The following is a 17500-nucleotide window of genomic DNA, read 5'->3' on the forward strand; positions in this document are numbered from 1 at the left end:
CACACAAACGTGCGCATACACATACAAATTTGCACACACAAATCTGACACACACACACACACTAATGCACAGACATACACACACACACACACACACACTAATGCACAGACACAAACCACACACAGATGTACAGACATATACACACACACACACACACACACAAATATGTACACACACAGATTTACAGAGACACACACATGCGCATAAACATATAAATTTGTACACACACACACACACACACACACACACACGCACACACACACACTCACTCTCTGATGTTTCTCTGTGTTTTATAAATGTTTGTTCATTTTTCTCTCTTTGGGTGAATTAATGACCTCAACTGAGGAAAACCAGAAGGAAATGCTGTAACACACACACACACACACACACACACACACACACACACACACACACACGCACACTGCCTTCCAGAGAGCTGACATACAGACTGCAGATATTTAACACACACACATTAATCATGCACTCTCTCCTGTAACACACACACACACACACACACACACATGAGCTCATGCCTCTGAGAGCTCCATATATGGGCGTGCTGATGATGTCATCCTCAGAGGCGTCTCAGGCGCTCTCATTGTTGAGCTTTAGAGCCGAAATGATCAGACCTCTGACACACACTGAACAGCAGCGGCAGCAGGTACGACACACACACACACACACGCACACACACACACACACACACACACACGACTGCTTAAACTCTCTGCACTTCACATCTCTAGTTGATAAACTTAAAAAGCATTGATTTTGAGTGTGTAGAATTGAAGACACACACACACACACAAACACACGCACACACACACACACACACACACACACATGCGTTCTGCTGGATGATGATGATGATCATTTTGTGTTCAGTGTGTGTGTGTGTGTCTGTCAGTGTTGTGCTGGTGTCATGCGTGTGTGTTTCGTACGCTCGACTGTGTTCACACTGCAGTGTGTGTGAGTAACTAAGCCGACAGTAGAGGAGTGTAGCTGAGCTCTTCATCATCATCATCATCAGCAGCAGCAGCTCTGTGATTATCTGCTGGCGGACGCTCATCATCATCTCCACTGAGCTTCTGGAGCTCTCTCTGCACTGGACTCGGGGACTCGTGTGTGTGTGTGTGTGTGTGTGTGTGTGTGTTTGATGTCTCGCTGGTCTGGACACTTCTGGAGTGTTTCAGGTGTTTGGTTCTTTAAGTGTGTGTGTGTTGAGTGTGTGTGTGTGTTTGAGTAGTGTGAGTTGTGTTAAACTCTCGTGTTGCTGGACAAGCACAGGGCTGGACTGTTTAAATGACTGAGCTTCTCCTGTGGAAGGTGAGGGGAGATACTCAGCAGACGGGGGATTTCTGCTGAACTGAAGCTAACCCTACTGCTCAGTTTAGTTAACAGAGATCAAATATTGACAATAAGGAAACTAACACACAGACTGAATACTGATAATGATGTTCAGTAAAGACAGCGCGAGTGTTTAGATCTGTTCCTGTAGACTACTGCTGCTACACACACGCACACACACACACACACACACACACACACACACACACACACGCTGAACTCTTCTTCATGCAGCTTCTGTCATCTCAGCATGTTTGTCAGTTGTTTACTCTGCTGTCGTGTTCAGGCTCTGGTGTTCACTATTTTAGCTAAATTATAAGTATTTGACTCTGAGGTTTACAGAAGAGTAATCTGTGTGAACACTGAACTCACTCTCTTTAATTCACTCTGATCAACTAGAACAGACGAGAAACTAAACTCCAGCTAACAACATCAACCAAACACACTGAATCTGAAAGCTTTACAGCTAACTTCACCACCACTCTCCAAATAAAGCTCATTTATAGGTGTGACACTATAATAACTCTGCCATAGACTGATATCCATTGGTTTACATCAGGGGATCTGCAGGGTGGTAAATTTCCAAATCTAAAGTGTAGGCCTTGACCAGTCTTAAATCCTCTACAATATTGAGTTGGAGGTCTTAAATGCTTTTAAACAGGTCTTCATTTCCCTCTGTCCATGTAAAGCCACCCAATCAGACCATCACCCATTCTCTCAGTAAAAGTTGACAAGTGTATTTATTAACTCTGTTTATATTGATTAACATGTTTTCAATGTCCTGCCTACAGTAATAATAGTGTTAATGGTTTTATAATGTTTCAACTGGGCCATTAGAGAAGTCCTGAGCGTTTAGTCTAGTGCAGTGTTTCCCAACCCTGTTCCTGGAGGCACACCAACAGTACATATTTTGGATGTCTCCCTTTTCTGACCCATTAACTTCAGGTGTTGGAGTCTCTTCTAATGTTCTGATGAGTTGATTCAGGTGTGTTTGATTAGGGAGAGGTTGAAAATGTGTACTGTTGGTGTGCCTTCAGGAACAGGGTTGGGAAACACTGGTCTAGTGTACGTCTGAAATCTCATTCATGATGGTCTTAAAATGGACTTAAATTTGACTTTGAAGCCTGGAGAAACCCTGTACATGGTGTTTTCCCCCTTTACTATGGATGTTACTGGTTTCCAACATTCCTCTAAATATCTTCTTTTGTTAAGCTGCTTTGAAACGTTAATTATTGTGGAGAGATCAGCACAAATAAACTGAACTAAAAGAACGATTTGTAAGTTTAAACGATGAGCTTTAATTTTTGGTGAAGTGCTCCTTTAAGGGGTGTTTAAGGGGAGCAGTGGGTAGCACAATCGCCTCACAGCAAGAAAGTCACTGGTTCGACTCCTGGCTGTTTCTGTGTGGAGTTTGCATGTTCTCCCCGTGTTGGTGTGGGTTTCCTCCGGGTGCTCTGGTTTCCCCCACAGTCTAAACGCATGCGCTATAGGGGAGTTGATCAACTAAACTGGCCATAATGTATGAGTGAGTGTGTATGGGTGTTTCCCAGTACTGGGTTGCAGCTGGAAGGGCATCCGCTGTGTAAAACATATGCTGGAATAGTTGTCGGTTCACTCCGCTGTGGCGACCCCTGATGAATAAAGGGACTCAGCTGAAAAGAAAGAAGAACTGTTCCTTTAAGATGAGTAAAACAAACCTAAAGAAGGCCTGAAATATCAGTGAAGGCCGTATAATGGAGCCGCGAGTGTTCAGGATCTGCTGTTCGACACTAACAGCTCATTATAAACGCCGCCGTCACGCAAACATGTGCGTAATGTTGAAGATATTCAGAGTCTTAAAGTTGTTGATGTTCTCTCAGGTCGTCTTGAGATTTCACACACCCTTCTTCATGACAACATTTAAACCCTTCTCACAGGCTTCCCCGAGTCCACAGTAAAGCCTTTTTCCATGGCATCAGATTTTCCTCCATTTCCTCTGTGAAATCTGGGCTGTCGGAGCAGATCCAAGTGGATCGGGCAGCAGCGCTTCTGCTGAATCGAGGATTCAGCTTCATGTTTAGATGCGTCGCAGCACTGTGTGTGTGTGTGTGTGTTTGTGTGTGTGTTTGTGTGTGTGTTTGTGTGTGTGTGTGTGTGTGTGTGTTTATACAGATGAAATACCAAATGAGAGTCTGAGGAACAGGAGTGTTTACATGCTCACAGCAGACCCGTCATTTACACTCGCAGCTGCTGCCAATCACACCAATCATTACACAACTGAGGAAACACTGCAGAACTTTACACTCACATTCCTTCAACTGGACCAGGACACACAGCGAATGTGTAATTTACAGGAAACTGAAGCCAGTGTTGATGTAAAATGATGCTAAATGTGTACATGTGATGTGATATGTAGCATTGTAACAGAGTTAATAATATTAGAGTTGATAATAACAAAGTTGACGGTAACAGAACCGATAATATAAGAGTTGACAATTACAGAGTTGATAATAATAGAGTTATTTACAGAGTTGACGGTAACAATAATAGAGTTGATAATAATAGAGTTGATAATAATAGAGTTGATAATAATAGAGTTGATAATAATAGCGTTGACTAACAGAATTGATAATAATAGAGTTGACAGTAACAGAGTTGACTGTAACAGTGTTAACAAAAACAGTTGACAATAATAGAGTTGATAATAATAGAGTTGATAATAATAGAGTTGATAATAATAGAGTTGATAATAATAGAGTTGATAATAATAGAGTTGATAATAATAGAGTTGACAATAATAGAGTTGACAATAATAGAGTTGACAATAATAGAGTTGATAATAATAGAGTTGATAATAATAGAGTTGACAATAATAGAGTTGATAATAATAGAGTTGATAATAATAGAGTTGATAATAATAGAGTTGATAATAATAGAGTTGATAATAATAGAGTTGATAATAATAGAGTTGACAATAATAGAGTTGACAATAATAGAGTTGACAATAATAGAGTTGACAATAATAGAGTTGATAATAATAGAGTTGATAATAATAGAGTTGATAATAATAGAGTTGACAATAATAGAGTTGATAATAATAGAGTTGATAATAATAGAGTTGATAATAATAGAGTTGACTAACAGAATTGATAATAATAAAGTTGACAGTAACAGGTGATGGTAACAGTGTTAACAAAAACAGTTGACAATAATAGAGTTGATAATAATAGAGTTGACAATAATAGAGTTGATAATAATAGAGTTGATAATAATAGAGTTGATAATAATAGAGTTGATAATAATAGAGTTGATAATAATAGAGTTGATAATAATAGAGTTGATAATAATAGAGTTGATAATAATAGAGTTGACTAACAGAATTGATAATAATAAAGTTGACAGTAACAGGTGATGGTAACAGTGTTAACAAAAACAGTTGACAATAATAGAGTTGATAATAATAGAGTTGACTAACAGAACTGAAAATAACACAGTTGACAGTAACAGCTCATAATAATAGAGTTCACTAACGGAATTAATAATAATAATACCAGATTTGACAAGAGTTGATGGTAACAGAGTTGATGAAAACAGTTGATGACACTAGCATTGATGATAATAGAGTTGACAATAATTGAGCTGACGGTAATAAAGTTGATAGTAATAGTATTGATGATAATAGACGCAGCGACAGACACAAAGTGTGTTTTTCTGACTGATAATGAAGGTTTCTGTAGATGTAAATTACACCCTTAATCTAGAGTCACTAATTAACATTCTTAACTCCATAGTAAAGTTATGCACTTCAGTGATGGGAAACTCCAGCAGAGCGGCTGTGAGACACTACTGTGCCTTTAATTACATTTCCACTGTGCTTTGTCTTCTGCTATTCTGCTTGCACATTAGTGCTGTCATCCACATACATCCACTGCTATACCACACGTCTGCATGCTGTGAAGTCTTCCAGCATACTGTACATACTGTATACTGACTTCAGCTACCGTGTTGTAAACTGCACTGGCTTTAATCTGAGAAGTGACTGGCTAAATTTACCATGTCATTAGCAGACAGAAGTAAGAAAGAGGTTTGTGAATAAGAAGTGTTGGGTATCGTCATCTCACACATCATGTTTGAGCTCAGTGACGGCAGAGAATGACTCTGACAGTTCAGCTCTTGCCTTTCTGTTAAAGCTGTAGACAGTAGATTAAATGTTGTTGAAGTCGCAGATAAACGAGGAACCCCACCGATACTTCCAGCATTTGCTTTCTGTAAAGCGATGCTGTAATCTCCTGCTCAGTAGAGCGCTGCACAGGGATTATAATCCTGTATTTCTAGAGTCTGACTTTTGCTTTCAGTCGTTGTTCCGGTATTTTTATATTTGATTTTCCATTACCTACAACTGTCTGGAGCCACGTATGAGCGACACACACACACACACACACACGTGGACACACACACTGACCTCATCCCTGTCCGCCGCTGGTGCGAGCCTCTGAAAGCGGGTTTGTTTACATAGGCAGTAATAGAGGACGGGGAATTCCTTAAAATATAAACCCACTGATGGAGGGTGCTGGTGTGGTGGGTGTGGGGGAGACAGAGGAACCCCCTTATTAAGAGACTTTTTCCATTTCCACGCTAATGTGCTTCTGTAGGGCAGGTTGGCAGCTGTGTCCTGTAGTCAAAACACTGATGATGGTTTCTGCGAGCGGGGAAACCTCTGCCAGCCACCATGACCCCAATTACTTCCCCTACTACTGTATCTTTGGAAAACTCACTGAGCCACTTTTAGTCTGCAGGCTTTAACTTACAATTATACCTCCATATATATATATATATATATATATATAGATCCTCATATGGCATGAACAAGAACAGACAAGGTGTTTCCTGGTTGAATATAACCTAAATGTGCATTGTGTAGGATTGACCTAGACTATTGCAGTCTAAATTCAAAATATGATCGTCTCCTCTGACTGACACACTCAAAGGTATCCAGATTGAAGACACCAACAGGAGCCAGCAAAAATAAAAAGGATCCATGCTAGTATGACGTCCATGCAAATATACAAATATTGGCAAATTTCCACTGGGTGGCGCTCATTGTGGAATTCACTTTAATCGTGTCCTCCATGCAAATCCAAATAATTCAGCTTGAGCAGAAAATTCTGACGGGGTGCTCTGCAGCTTAGTAACCGCTGTTTACATACGTAATAAATTTGATTGTTTCCAAACTTTCCGAATTGTCATGTGGACTTTTGTAACTCTGAATCTGCGTCTCATTTCAGAGGCTGCTACTGTCCTCTGGAGGTCACATTTGCAGCCTCATACATTGAGAAGCCTTTGTGACTGAGACTGATTGAGAAACCTTGATGCTGAATTATAATTGGTTAAACTAGCAGTGGGCGGAGTTACACAGATCAAAACAAAGACAGACATTCCGACATGGAGCGCACACTTTTATTGGAGAATAATTGACTTTAGCATTGCTTTTCAGATATACAAGTATGTTCACTTCACCTGATGCGTAAATATCTGCACTTAAAGTCACTTTAGTCTTAGGCAGTTGACACATAACAGTTAGAACATGTTTAACATGCTGTCTGTACAACTCATTTGAACAATCTTTCCATTTTTTCTACTCTGTTTTTAGATTAAAACAACTCATTGATCAGGAAAAGACACACCAGGAGAGAAAGGAAGAGGAGAGTAATAAGCAAGTCACGAATCTAAAGGACGAGCTGACCAAGTTAAAGTCCTTTGCCCTGCTGGTGGTGGACGAACAGCAGCGCCTTACGGAGCAGCTGAGCCAACAGATCACCAAGGTCCAGGAGCTCCAGAACTCTGCGGGAAAGGCTCAGGAGGAGCTGAACTCTGCCCAAACACGACTACTGGACGAGGAGAATAAAGTGCTGCGTCTGGAGGAAGAGTTACGCAAGCAGACCTGCCACTTCCACCAGGAGCAGGACGCCATGACAGCCAAACTGACCAATGAAGACGCCCAAAACCGACAGCTGCGGCAGAAGCTCTCGTCCCTCAGCCGACAGCTGGACGAGCTGGAAGAAACCAACAAAACCCTGCACAGGGCTGAGGAGGAGCTGCAGGAGCTGCGGGATAAAATCAGCCGTGGGGAGTGCGGAAACTCCAGCCTTGTGTCCGAGGTAGAGGAGCTGCGGAAACGGGTTCTGGAGATGGAGGGCAAGGATGAGGAGCTGATCAAGATGGAGGATATGTGCAGAGACCTCAACCGAAAGCTAGAGAAGGAGGCCAAGCAGAGCTGCAGCCTAAAATCAGAGGTGGACAAGCTGAACCATAGAATCATGGAGCTGGAGAAACTAGAGGATGCCTTTGGAAAGAGCAAGCAGGAGTGCAATTCTCTGAAGAGCAACCTGGAGAAAGAGCGGACTATGACTAAACACATGTCCAATGAACTAGATATACTGAGAGTCAGAATCAAAGAGCTGGAGACTACCGAGGTTCGCTTGGAGAAGACGGAGCTGACACTTAAAGAGGACCTGACAAAACTGAAGACACTGACCGTCATGCTAGTGGATGAGAGAAAGGCTATGGCGGAGAAGTTAAAGATGATGGAGGACAAGGTGCAAAACAGCACTGGCAAACTACAGGCAGAGCAGGACAAAGTCAACAATGTCACCGAAAAGCTGATCGAGGAGAGCAAGAAAACTCTGCGTTCAAAAGCCGAGCTGGAGGAGAAGATGTGCGTCGCTACTCGAGAGAGGGATGAGCTCAAAGCAAAGCTGAAGACGGAGGAAGAGAAGAGCAGCGACCTTCAGTCCAAAGTCAGCATGATGAAAAAGCGACTTCAGTCACTGGAAACAGTGGAAAGAGAGTTATTGAGGAACAAATCCAAGGAAGAGCACACAAAGAGTCCAGGTCCATACCGCTACCAGCAGGAAGACAACAAAGTGAAAGATCTGACCCAGGAAGTGGAACGTCTCAGGAGGAAGCTCAAGGAGATGAAAGTGGTGGAGGGTGATCTTTTGAAGACTGAGGATGAGTTTGAATCCCTGGAAAAGAGATATTCCAATGAGCAGGAAAGAGCGAAAACCCTCATGGAGGAACTGGAGATCTCCAGGAAGGAGCTGTCCAAGTACCAGCTGGCGGAGAAAGAGGAGTCCAACCAGGAGCAGATCCTGTACAAGCGTCTGAAGGAGGAAGAGGCCAAATCCAGTCATCTCACCAGAGAGGTCGAAGCCCTAAAAGAGAAGATCCACGAGTACATGGGTACAGAGGAATCTATCTGCCGCTTGAAAACAGACCACACCACCCTGCAGAGAAAACTCACCCAGCAAGAGGTCAGGAATAAAGAGCTGGCCCGAGAGATGGAGACTCTTACACGGGAACTGGAGCGATACCGGCGCTTCAGCAAGAGCCTACGACCGGGCATGAACGGTAGACGATTCTCGGATCTCCAGGTCTCCACAAAGGAGGTTCAGACAGACCCAACAGACAGTTTATCCCCAAACTATAAGAATTTCGCACCACTAGAGCGTGCTCTAGTCAATGGCAAGCTGTACGTAGAAAGTGATCCCGAGGACGAGGCCAACTACAATGAGATCCACCTCACAAAATGCTCCCCGTCGCTCATGAACAGCGTCAACAATCTGAACAACAACATGAGAAGAGTCCGAGGCCCGTTCCTTAAGCCCAGAGAGAATCACCATCCAATGAATAACAAGAGACAGAATGGAAATCATGTTCAGCAGGGAGATGTGGTCCTCACACACAGTCCTGGGCAACCCCTGCATATTAAAGTCACCCCTGACCACGGACACAACACTGCAACTCTGGAGATTACCAGTCCTACATCAGAGAATGCTCCGTCCTACACCAGCACTGCGGTCATCCCGACAACCGGTGCGCCCCCAAAACAGAGAATCACAATCCTCCAGAACTCCATCTCTCCTTCCGGTAAGCCCAAAGGTTCTCCTCCTCCTCCAGAGAGTCCCTGCACTCCTGACCGCTCCATGTCTCCGCTCACCATGACGGCCTATTCACAAACTCTCTCTTCAGAGTCCTGTGGCCCGCTGACCCCGGATCGGGCCCTGTCCCCTATTCAGATTGTGTCAGTCACCACAGGATCCCCTGACCGCTCTGAGCCAGCAGAGCTCCTGGGGGGCCAGACGGTGCTCCGGGTCAGTCCGGAGAGGCAGAACAGCTGGCAGATACAGAGGTCCAACAGCTCAGGTCCAAACGTCATCACCACTGACGACAATAAAATCCACATCCACTTAGGCAGCCCCTACATTCAGGCCGTGACCCCCTCAGCCAAACCCATCAGCCCCTGTTACTCCCTGGGGCCAGAGCCACGGGTTCCAGTGTTGAACAACGGCACCCCGGCCAAAGGCAACAACAAAATCACAAGCAGCATCGTGATAAAACCCACATCCGGTCCAATCTCTCGACCCTCACAAATTACAGTAAGTAACCTCTGTGACTGACCCCAGCTGCCTAGTGTTTGATTAGTGACTGTAGTGTCCCAGTGTCCACCCCTGCACCGTCAACACCTCCAGACCCGCACATCTGACCTCTAGCGGCTAACCACTGCAACTCCAGTCTGATTCTGTTTGTTTAATAATGAGATGTTTATGTGCATGATAATACGACGACACGGTTGAGGAAACTACACGTAACGAGGATAATATTCACTTCACTTTGAGGTTAAGTGCACTTACTGTTTTTGCTAGACAGCAAACGATCCTGTATCATTAAAGTTCACTGATTGATGTACAACTGCATCTTTTGCTTTATCATTTTTCCACCTACATTTTGTCTTGGGTTTGGGTTAAAGTGAAGTAAAAGGAGAATGTTAAAGGGTCAGTTCACTCAGACATGTTCGTCCTGCTATTGATTACTCTCCCTCATGTCATTCTCCTGAGAGCTTCGTCCATCTTCAGACACAATTGAAGATATTTTAGCTGAAATGCAGGAGCTCCTCATCCTCCAGAGGCAGCAAGGGTCCCGAAAAGTCCAGAAACATCTTCAGAACACTCCATATCTCTTCAGTGCTCAGCTGTAATCAAACCAAAAGCTGTTTTCCACATCAGATTAGGGAACACAGCAACTACAAGCACACAGAAAGTGTTGTGTGAGCTTTGCATGGTGACGTCTGAACACTGAAGACACATGGAGTGTATCGAGGTCTTTTCTGGACCCTTGCTGTCTCTAGAGGATGAGAGAGCTCCAGGATGTCATCTGAAATATCTTCATTTGTGTCTGAAGATGAATGAAGCTCTCAGGGGATTGAAGCACCTCGAGGCAGAGTAATTAATCACAGATTTATCATTTGTGCGTGATCTAACCCTTTAAGATCTACATTCATTTCCATTTTAAGTAGCAGACACACACACACACACACACACGCACACACACACACACACACACACACACACACACACACACACACACACACACACACACACACACAGAGAGCGGGTCATGATTGTGTTATTGCATGAGTTTATTAATTTCCTGCTCTCCCACAGAACACATTTAATCACTAATGAAATCATTTAGTCAGTGAATATAATGAGCAGAAGTGTTTGAGATGGTGTTCATCAGGTATGAAGAGTTCGAAACATCATCATCATCATCATCATCATCATTGTTTGGGTATTTCCTGTGGTGATGTGATGGAGATCTGCATGCTCGCCTGCTGCATGAGGAACACAACACAACACCTGAGCAGTGTGCAGCATTAGCTTCAGGAGTTCACACACTCTGGACAACTTTTATTCTCTTCTAGTTTATAATATTTAGTTTACACGCTGTTTATGAATGTTTCTAGTCCAAATATCAGAGTATTCTTAAACTAAGAAGCGTTTTCTAGACGAGTAAACAACATTGTGTTGTTTTGTGAAATAACGAGTCAATATTAAGAGTTTTCCCTAAAACAGACAGCTTCATCAGCCAGTGGAGGACGAGAACTCCTCTAGTCTTCACTTTTACTCACACACTGGCAGATTGTTCCGCTTGTTGAGGAGGAAACTCACTTTATTTTACTCATTATTTCTGAAAACAACACTTTTACTAGTCTAGAAAATACTTTTAACACTAAATTATATATTTTTGCAGTGTACAGCTGTCAAACACACACACACACACACACACACATTCATCTCAATGAATAAGCTCTCACTTTCACTCTCTCTCTCTCTCTCACACACACACACACACACACACACACACACACACACACACAGACGTACATGGACTGAATCAAGCGTAAAATTGATTCCGGCTGGAATTCGTGGCGTCTGGAGTGTGTGTCCTCTGCTTGTCTGCTGAACAAAATGCTGGAGTGTGTGTGTGTCTGTGTGTGTGAACAGCTGTGATCACGAGGCGAGACGATGCTTCATCAGCTCCATTAGTGAATCACACACGCATACACACACTCATTCAGTCTGATGACATCGTTACCCAGAAACACACACACACACACACACACACACGATCAGACTGAAGGAATCATCTCACCTACAGCTGCTTTAGATGATCTGATTGTCTTGGCACGCGCACACACACACACACACACACACACACAGTCAGAGTTTCTCAGTATTCTTGTAGTTTTCCGGTACAAATATCTAAAAATTAAATATCATTTAGTTGAGCAACTACACACACACACACACACACACCTCCACAATAATCCCCATTTCTGAAGAGCATTCTGGGTACATTCTGCTAACATTCTCCCAAAGCTTTAAATAGGGAATTCACCTCCAGAATGAACAGGTCTGGTGGTTCAGCCTCGCCGTCCTACATCTTCATCATGTAGGATTTTCCTCCATGTAGAACACACACAGACTGTATATCCACTGCAGCTGTAGAGACTCGAACCCGGTTTCAGAGGTCAGGCTCAAAGGGTCAGTTCACATAGAAATGTACATTTAAACCAGGGGTGTCCAAACCCGGTCCTGGAGGGCCGGTGTCCTGCAGATTTTAGCTCCAGCTTGCCTCAACACACCTTCATGGATATATCTAGAAAGCTTGATCAGCTGGCCCAGGTGTGTCTGATTGGGGTTGGAACTACACTTTGCAGGACACCGGACCTCCAGGACCGACTCTGGGCATGCCTGATCTAAACCTTAATGACTTTCTTTCCTCTCTTGAACACAAAAGAAGATACTTTGAAGAATGTTTAGAAGCCTGTAACCATTGAGTTCCACAGTGTGTTCTCCTAGACTCCTACTATGAAAGTCAGTGGTTACAGGTTTCCAGCATTCTTCTAAATATCTCCTTTAGTGTTCAACAAAAGAAAGAAACTGGTTCAGTAATGTTTAGTTTTTGTGTTCCAGAGTTTAGTGGAGTAAGCCAGATAATATAGCACTTCAAACTATTACAGATGACTATAAAAATCACTTAATTTAAAGATTTCAGCATCAAATATTGTCAAAGTAAATGCATACATGAAAACATAAACACATGAATGTCAACATACGGAAACCTTGTATGTTGAAGCATATAACTGACGAGCATACAGGATTATAACACATGTAACAGTCATACAAAACTTAGTGATGCAGAACATACATTAAACAGGAGTCACACATATGTGAGGGATCCATCATACTTACATTATTAGACTGTACAGATCATTTATGCCATTATTAGAGAGGTTTTTATAGATTTCTTGTAATTGAGTTCAAAAGAATTATAAAATATTTTAGAATCTTTACAGAAAAATTAAAGGAGGGAGTAATACATTACTTTTGCCTTGTGTATGTGAAACTTCCCATGAAAAATGATCAACTTTAACGCATTATTGAGTGTTTCATAGGCAGTTTTACTATTAAAAAAAGAATCATGCATTCGTCAAAATTAATTATTTTATCAAATGAATCAGAAATCAACCCTGAAACCTGTTTCCAAAGATCATCAGAACATTTACAAGTACAAAATAGCTGTACAAGACTTTCAGGCTCAGTGTTACAGAGAGAACATTGTGGTGAAAAGTCAGTCTTAACTGTATTAATAAATATATTGCAGAGGTAATCCATGTGTAATGTTTTGAAAAGATTTTTTTTTTACCTTATTTGGGAGTAAAAACGTATTACTTTTTGACCAAATATCATCTATAAAAGGTAAAGAAAGAGATTGTTTCCATTTCAAAATGGCTTTCGGGAAACGACTATTCTGAATTAGATAGAAGATGTCATAACTTCAGTATTAGAATGTCGAAGATACTGAGAACACCAAGCGCAGGTTTAGGAATTTGCTTTGAGACTGAGTTATAAGCAAGATCAATTTTCATTAAGTAAAGCAGTTTATTAGAGATGCTTTTCACAATGCAAAACAACAGTCCCTGAAGAAGAGTTTCTGATAAGTATAAATCTCACCACTGCTGTTTAGTAGATCTGAACAGTTCCCTTGCCAAACCAATCTTTATTAATACACTTTTGTTTTTCTGCAACACGTGTTGGTTACTCTATAGAAAAGTGGAGAAAAGTTACAACATACTGAAGCGACTGATGAGCTCACAGCGCCATCTACTGGCCCCACATGCACAATACAGCATCTATATCTGTGTGTGTGTGTGTGTGTGTGTGTGTGCGTGTGTGTGTGTGTGTATTATAAATGAGGAACATATTCAAAATGTGTTTCTGTGTTTGACACTTAAAGAAAAGATCAGCCATTTACAGAGGAAAAGAAGCTTTTTAATCATAAACGTTTGCAACACACACACACACACACACACACACACACACACACACACACACACACACACACACACACACACACACACACACACACACACACACACACAATTATTATCATCATTAATAATAAAGTGACCTGTTTTCCTTCTGTAGATAGGACTCTTATTCCTGTTCTGGGTTGATTTACAGTGTTTAGAGCTGCGGCTCTGTACTGTAGTCTGGTGAATCAGAGAAGTTCCTGATACAGAGGAAAATCTGCACATTTCCTCCAAAACCTTCATTAGTTTACCACAGAAGACAGAAATGAACATCTCAGATGACCAGAGCAACTCAAGAGCCCTTCATTCTGGGAGAGAATCACCTCTACATTAAACATCATGACGGAAAATCTTTAATGATTGGGGACGTCAGGATTAACACTGATCATGCTGGATCTATCAGTGTGTGTGTGTGTGTGTGTCGTGATGTTGTTGTGTTTTCAGCAGTGTGTGTATGTGTGTGTCCTGATGGTGTTGTGTGTTTCTCCACACAGATGCCTCTGGAATCATTCCGGCGTTCTGGACCCACCAGGATTCCCAAACCCAAAGTGAGAGGATCAAACAGCGGCGCACTGAACTCTGGGAAATGTGTGTCCAAACACCAGCAGCCCAGCCAATCCTGAGAGAGAGAGCCGCTCTGTGCGTTACTCTGCACTGCTGGGCTGTGTGTGTGTGTGTGTGTGTGTGTGTGTGTGTGTGTGTGTGTGTGTGTGTGTGTGTGATCAGCTCCTCATTTCCCCCTGATCACTGCACTCGCTGTGCTGCTAGCCTAATGCTGGATTCCCCATGTCAGCTGTTTCTGCAGAGTGACGGTGCTCTGGCTGCTGTATGACGTGTTTTTGATGTATGAGATCTGCATATGAATAATAATAAAGACTTTTTATATCTTCCACATCAGCCTGACACACAGTTATTGTGACTGACATCAGTTGTAGCTCAGTTAAACACTCTTAAAGAGACAGTGCAGCCAACGCTGACCATCTGCTCATACCGGAGAGTTTCTGAACTGCTCTGTCTTCTGTCGAACACAGAGGGAGATACTCTGAAGAATGCTGGAGACACAGACACTGACGTTCAGTGTAGGAATATATAGAAGTCAGAGTCTGTTTTCCAGCATTCCTCAGAATATCTTCCTTTGGTCAACAGATGATAGAAATTCATGCAGGTTTGGATCTAGTGGAGGATGAGATGATGGTGAACTGTCCCTTTAAATCCACTGTCCTGTCGATCCAGATAATTTACCGCGCAGAACTGACGTCAAACCAACCAGAATTCATCCTCTCCTACTCACTAACCAATGAGAGTGCCGGGATCTCTGGCCCCGCCCGCACGCTAAGGCAGTGGGCGTGGCCAGGCTGAATGAATGAGAGCAGAGCCCGCGCGCGCGCTGATGATCAGAAACTTTCCTCAGTGTTCGGTGTTTATGGTCGGGTTTCCTCAGCGCTGTGTTCAGTTGTTCGCGCTCTCTGTCGCTCATTGGTGGTTTATGACGAGATCCTGAAGGGGATTTTAGCGTCGCGGTGAAATACTGAGGAATCCCTGCAGGAAGAGTTTAAGATGGCAGAGGACTCTGAGCAGAGAGCAGTGCTGATGGAGATCCCGGAGCCACAGGCCAAACTCACAGGTCAGAACAACAACTACAACAACATAAACAAAAACATCACCATCAAAAACAACAACATAAACAATAACATCACCATCAAAAACAACAACATAAACTCACAGGTCAGAACAACAACTACAACAACATAAACAATAACATCACCATCAAAAACAACAACATAAACAAACTCACAGGTCAGAACAACAACTACAACAACATAAACAATAACAATAACATCACCATCAAAAACAACAACATAAACAATAACATCACCATCAAAAACAACAACATAAACAAACTCACAGGTCAGAACAACAACTACAACAACATAAACAATAACATCACCATCAAAAACAACAACATAAACTCACAGGTCAGAACAACAACTACAACAACATAAACAATAACATCACCATCGAAAACAACAACATAAACAATAACATCACCATCAAAAACAACAACATAAACTCACAGGTCAGAACAACAACTACAACAACATAAACAATAACATCACCATCAAAAACAACAACATAAACTCACAGGTCAGAACAACAACATAAACAATAACATCACCATCAAAAACAACAACATAAACAAACTCAGGTCAGAACAACAACTACAATAACATAAACAATAACAATAACATCACCATCATCACCATCAAAAACAACAACATAAACTCACAGGTCAGAACAACAACTACAACAACATAAACAAAAACATCACCATCATAAACAACAACATAAACAAAAACACCATCAAAAACAACAACATAAACTCACAGGTCAGAACAACAACTACAACAACATAAACAATAACATCACCATCAAAAACAACAACATAAACAATAACATCACCATCAAAAACAACAACATAAACAAACTCACCGGTCAGAACAACAACTACAACAACATAAACAAACTCACCGGTCAGAACAACAGCAATAGTGACTGTCCTCTCCAGCAGTGATGTTACTGTCTTTTTAATATTTCCCTCATGTGTATAATATTGTTCATATCACAGTGTTGAGTGTAGATTAATTTAAAGGGTCAGTACACCCCAAACTGAAAGAGCTTAATCATGTTCTCATTCTCGACTTTTCACAAACCAGTTTGACTTTCCTCTGTTGAACACAAAAGAAGATACTTCGAAAAATGTTGGAAACTGGATTCCATATTTGTTTTTCCTACTATGGAAGTCAAATTGGGGTAAAGTTGGTGTTATATCGACACATTCAGACTTCCTCCTTAATAATTTGATTTCAGAAAAATATTATTTGCAAATTCTAAATAGGGAAATCATACAAGCAGCCAATGACTGCCACAGTACAACATTACAACTGTTTACAGTCGACTAAATAGTGCTGATGTTGTCTTAAAGTCATACTTAAATGCTAATTCATTTATTTTCCTTCAGCTTAGTCCCTTTATTCATCAGGGGTCACCACAGCAGAATGAACCGCCAACCATTCCAGCATGTTTTTTACACAGCGGATGCCCTTCCAGCTGCAACCCAGTACTGGGAAACACCCACACCCACACACACTCCTATAGCGCATACTCCTATAGCAACACGGGGAGAACATGCAAACTCCACACAGAAACACCAGCTGATCCAGCCGGGACTCGAACCAGAGACCTGAGTGCTGTGAGGCTGCAGTGCTGCTAAATTCAGGCTAAATATTCAAAGTAGCACGGTAAACAATATAGGGAGCATTAAAATGAACAAGTGTGCGAATATAAACCACCGGTACCTCAGTGGAAGTCAGCGATTCCCGGTTTCTGACCTTCTTCAGAATATATTATCTCCTGTTAAACTGAACCTAAAGGTTTAGAAACACTCGAAGGAGAGGA

The 17500-nt window shown here is 42.1% G+C and overlaps 2 protein-coding genes across 3 annotated transcripts in view; both read left to right on the top strand.

The window, feature by feature from the left end:
• filip1l (filamin A interacting protein 1-like) overlaps positions 1 to 14936 on the top strand; it is a 98336-nt gene extending 83400 nt beyond the window's left edge. For both annotated transcript variants that reach the window (XM_056467864.1, XM_056467863.1), the window contains exons 5-6: positions 6977 to 9764; positions 14539 to 14936. In XM_056467864.1, coding sequence (XP_056323839.1) covers positions 6977 to 9764; positions 14539 to 14667 — 2917 coding nt within the window. In that variant the 3' untranslated portion in view covers positions 14668 to 14936. The remainder of the gene's footprint in view (positions 1 to 6976; positions 9765 to 14538) is intronic.
• A 202-nt stretch (positions 14937 to 15138) lies between these two features.
• The window catches only part of LOC130237063 (uncharacterized), a 13607-nt gene continuing 11245 nt past the window's right edge, over positions 15139 to 17500 (top strand). The window contains exon 1 of the mRNA XM_056467867.1: positions 15139 to 15668. Coding sequence (XP_056323842.1) covers positions 15602 to 15668 — 67 coding nt within the window. The 5' untranslated portion in view covers positions 15139 to 15601. The remainder of the gene's footprint in view (positions 15669 to 17500) is intronic.

Source organism: Danio aesculapii, chromosome 11, assembly GCF_903798145.1.
Source record: "Danio aesculapii chromosome 11, fDanAes4.1, whole genome shotgun sequence".
In the NCBI taxonomy this organism is placed as follows: domain Eukaryota; kingdom Metazoa; phylum Chordata; class Actinopteri; order Cypriniformes; family Danionidae; genus Danio; species Danio aesculapii.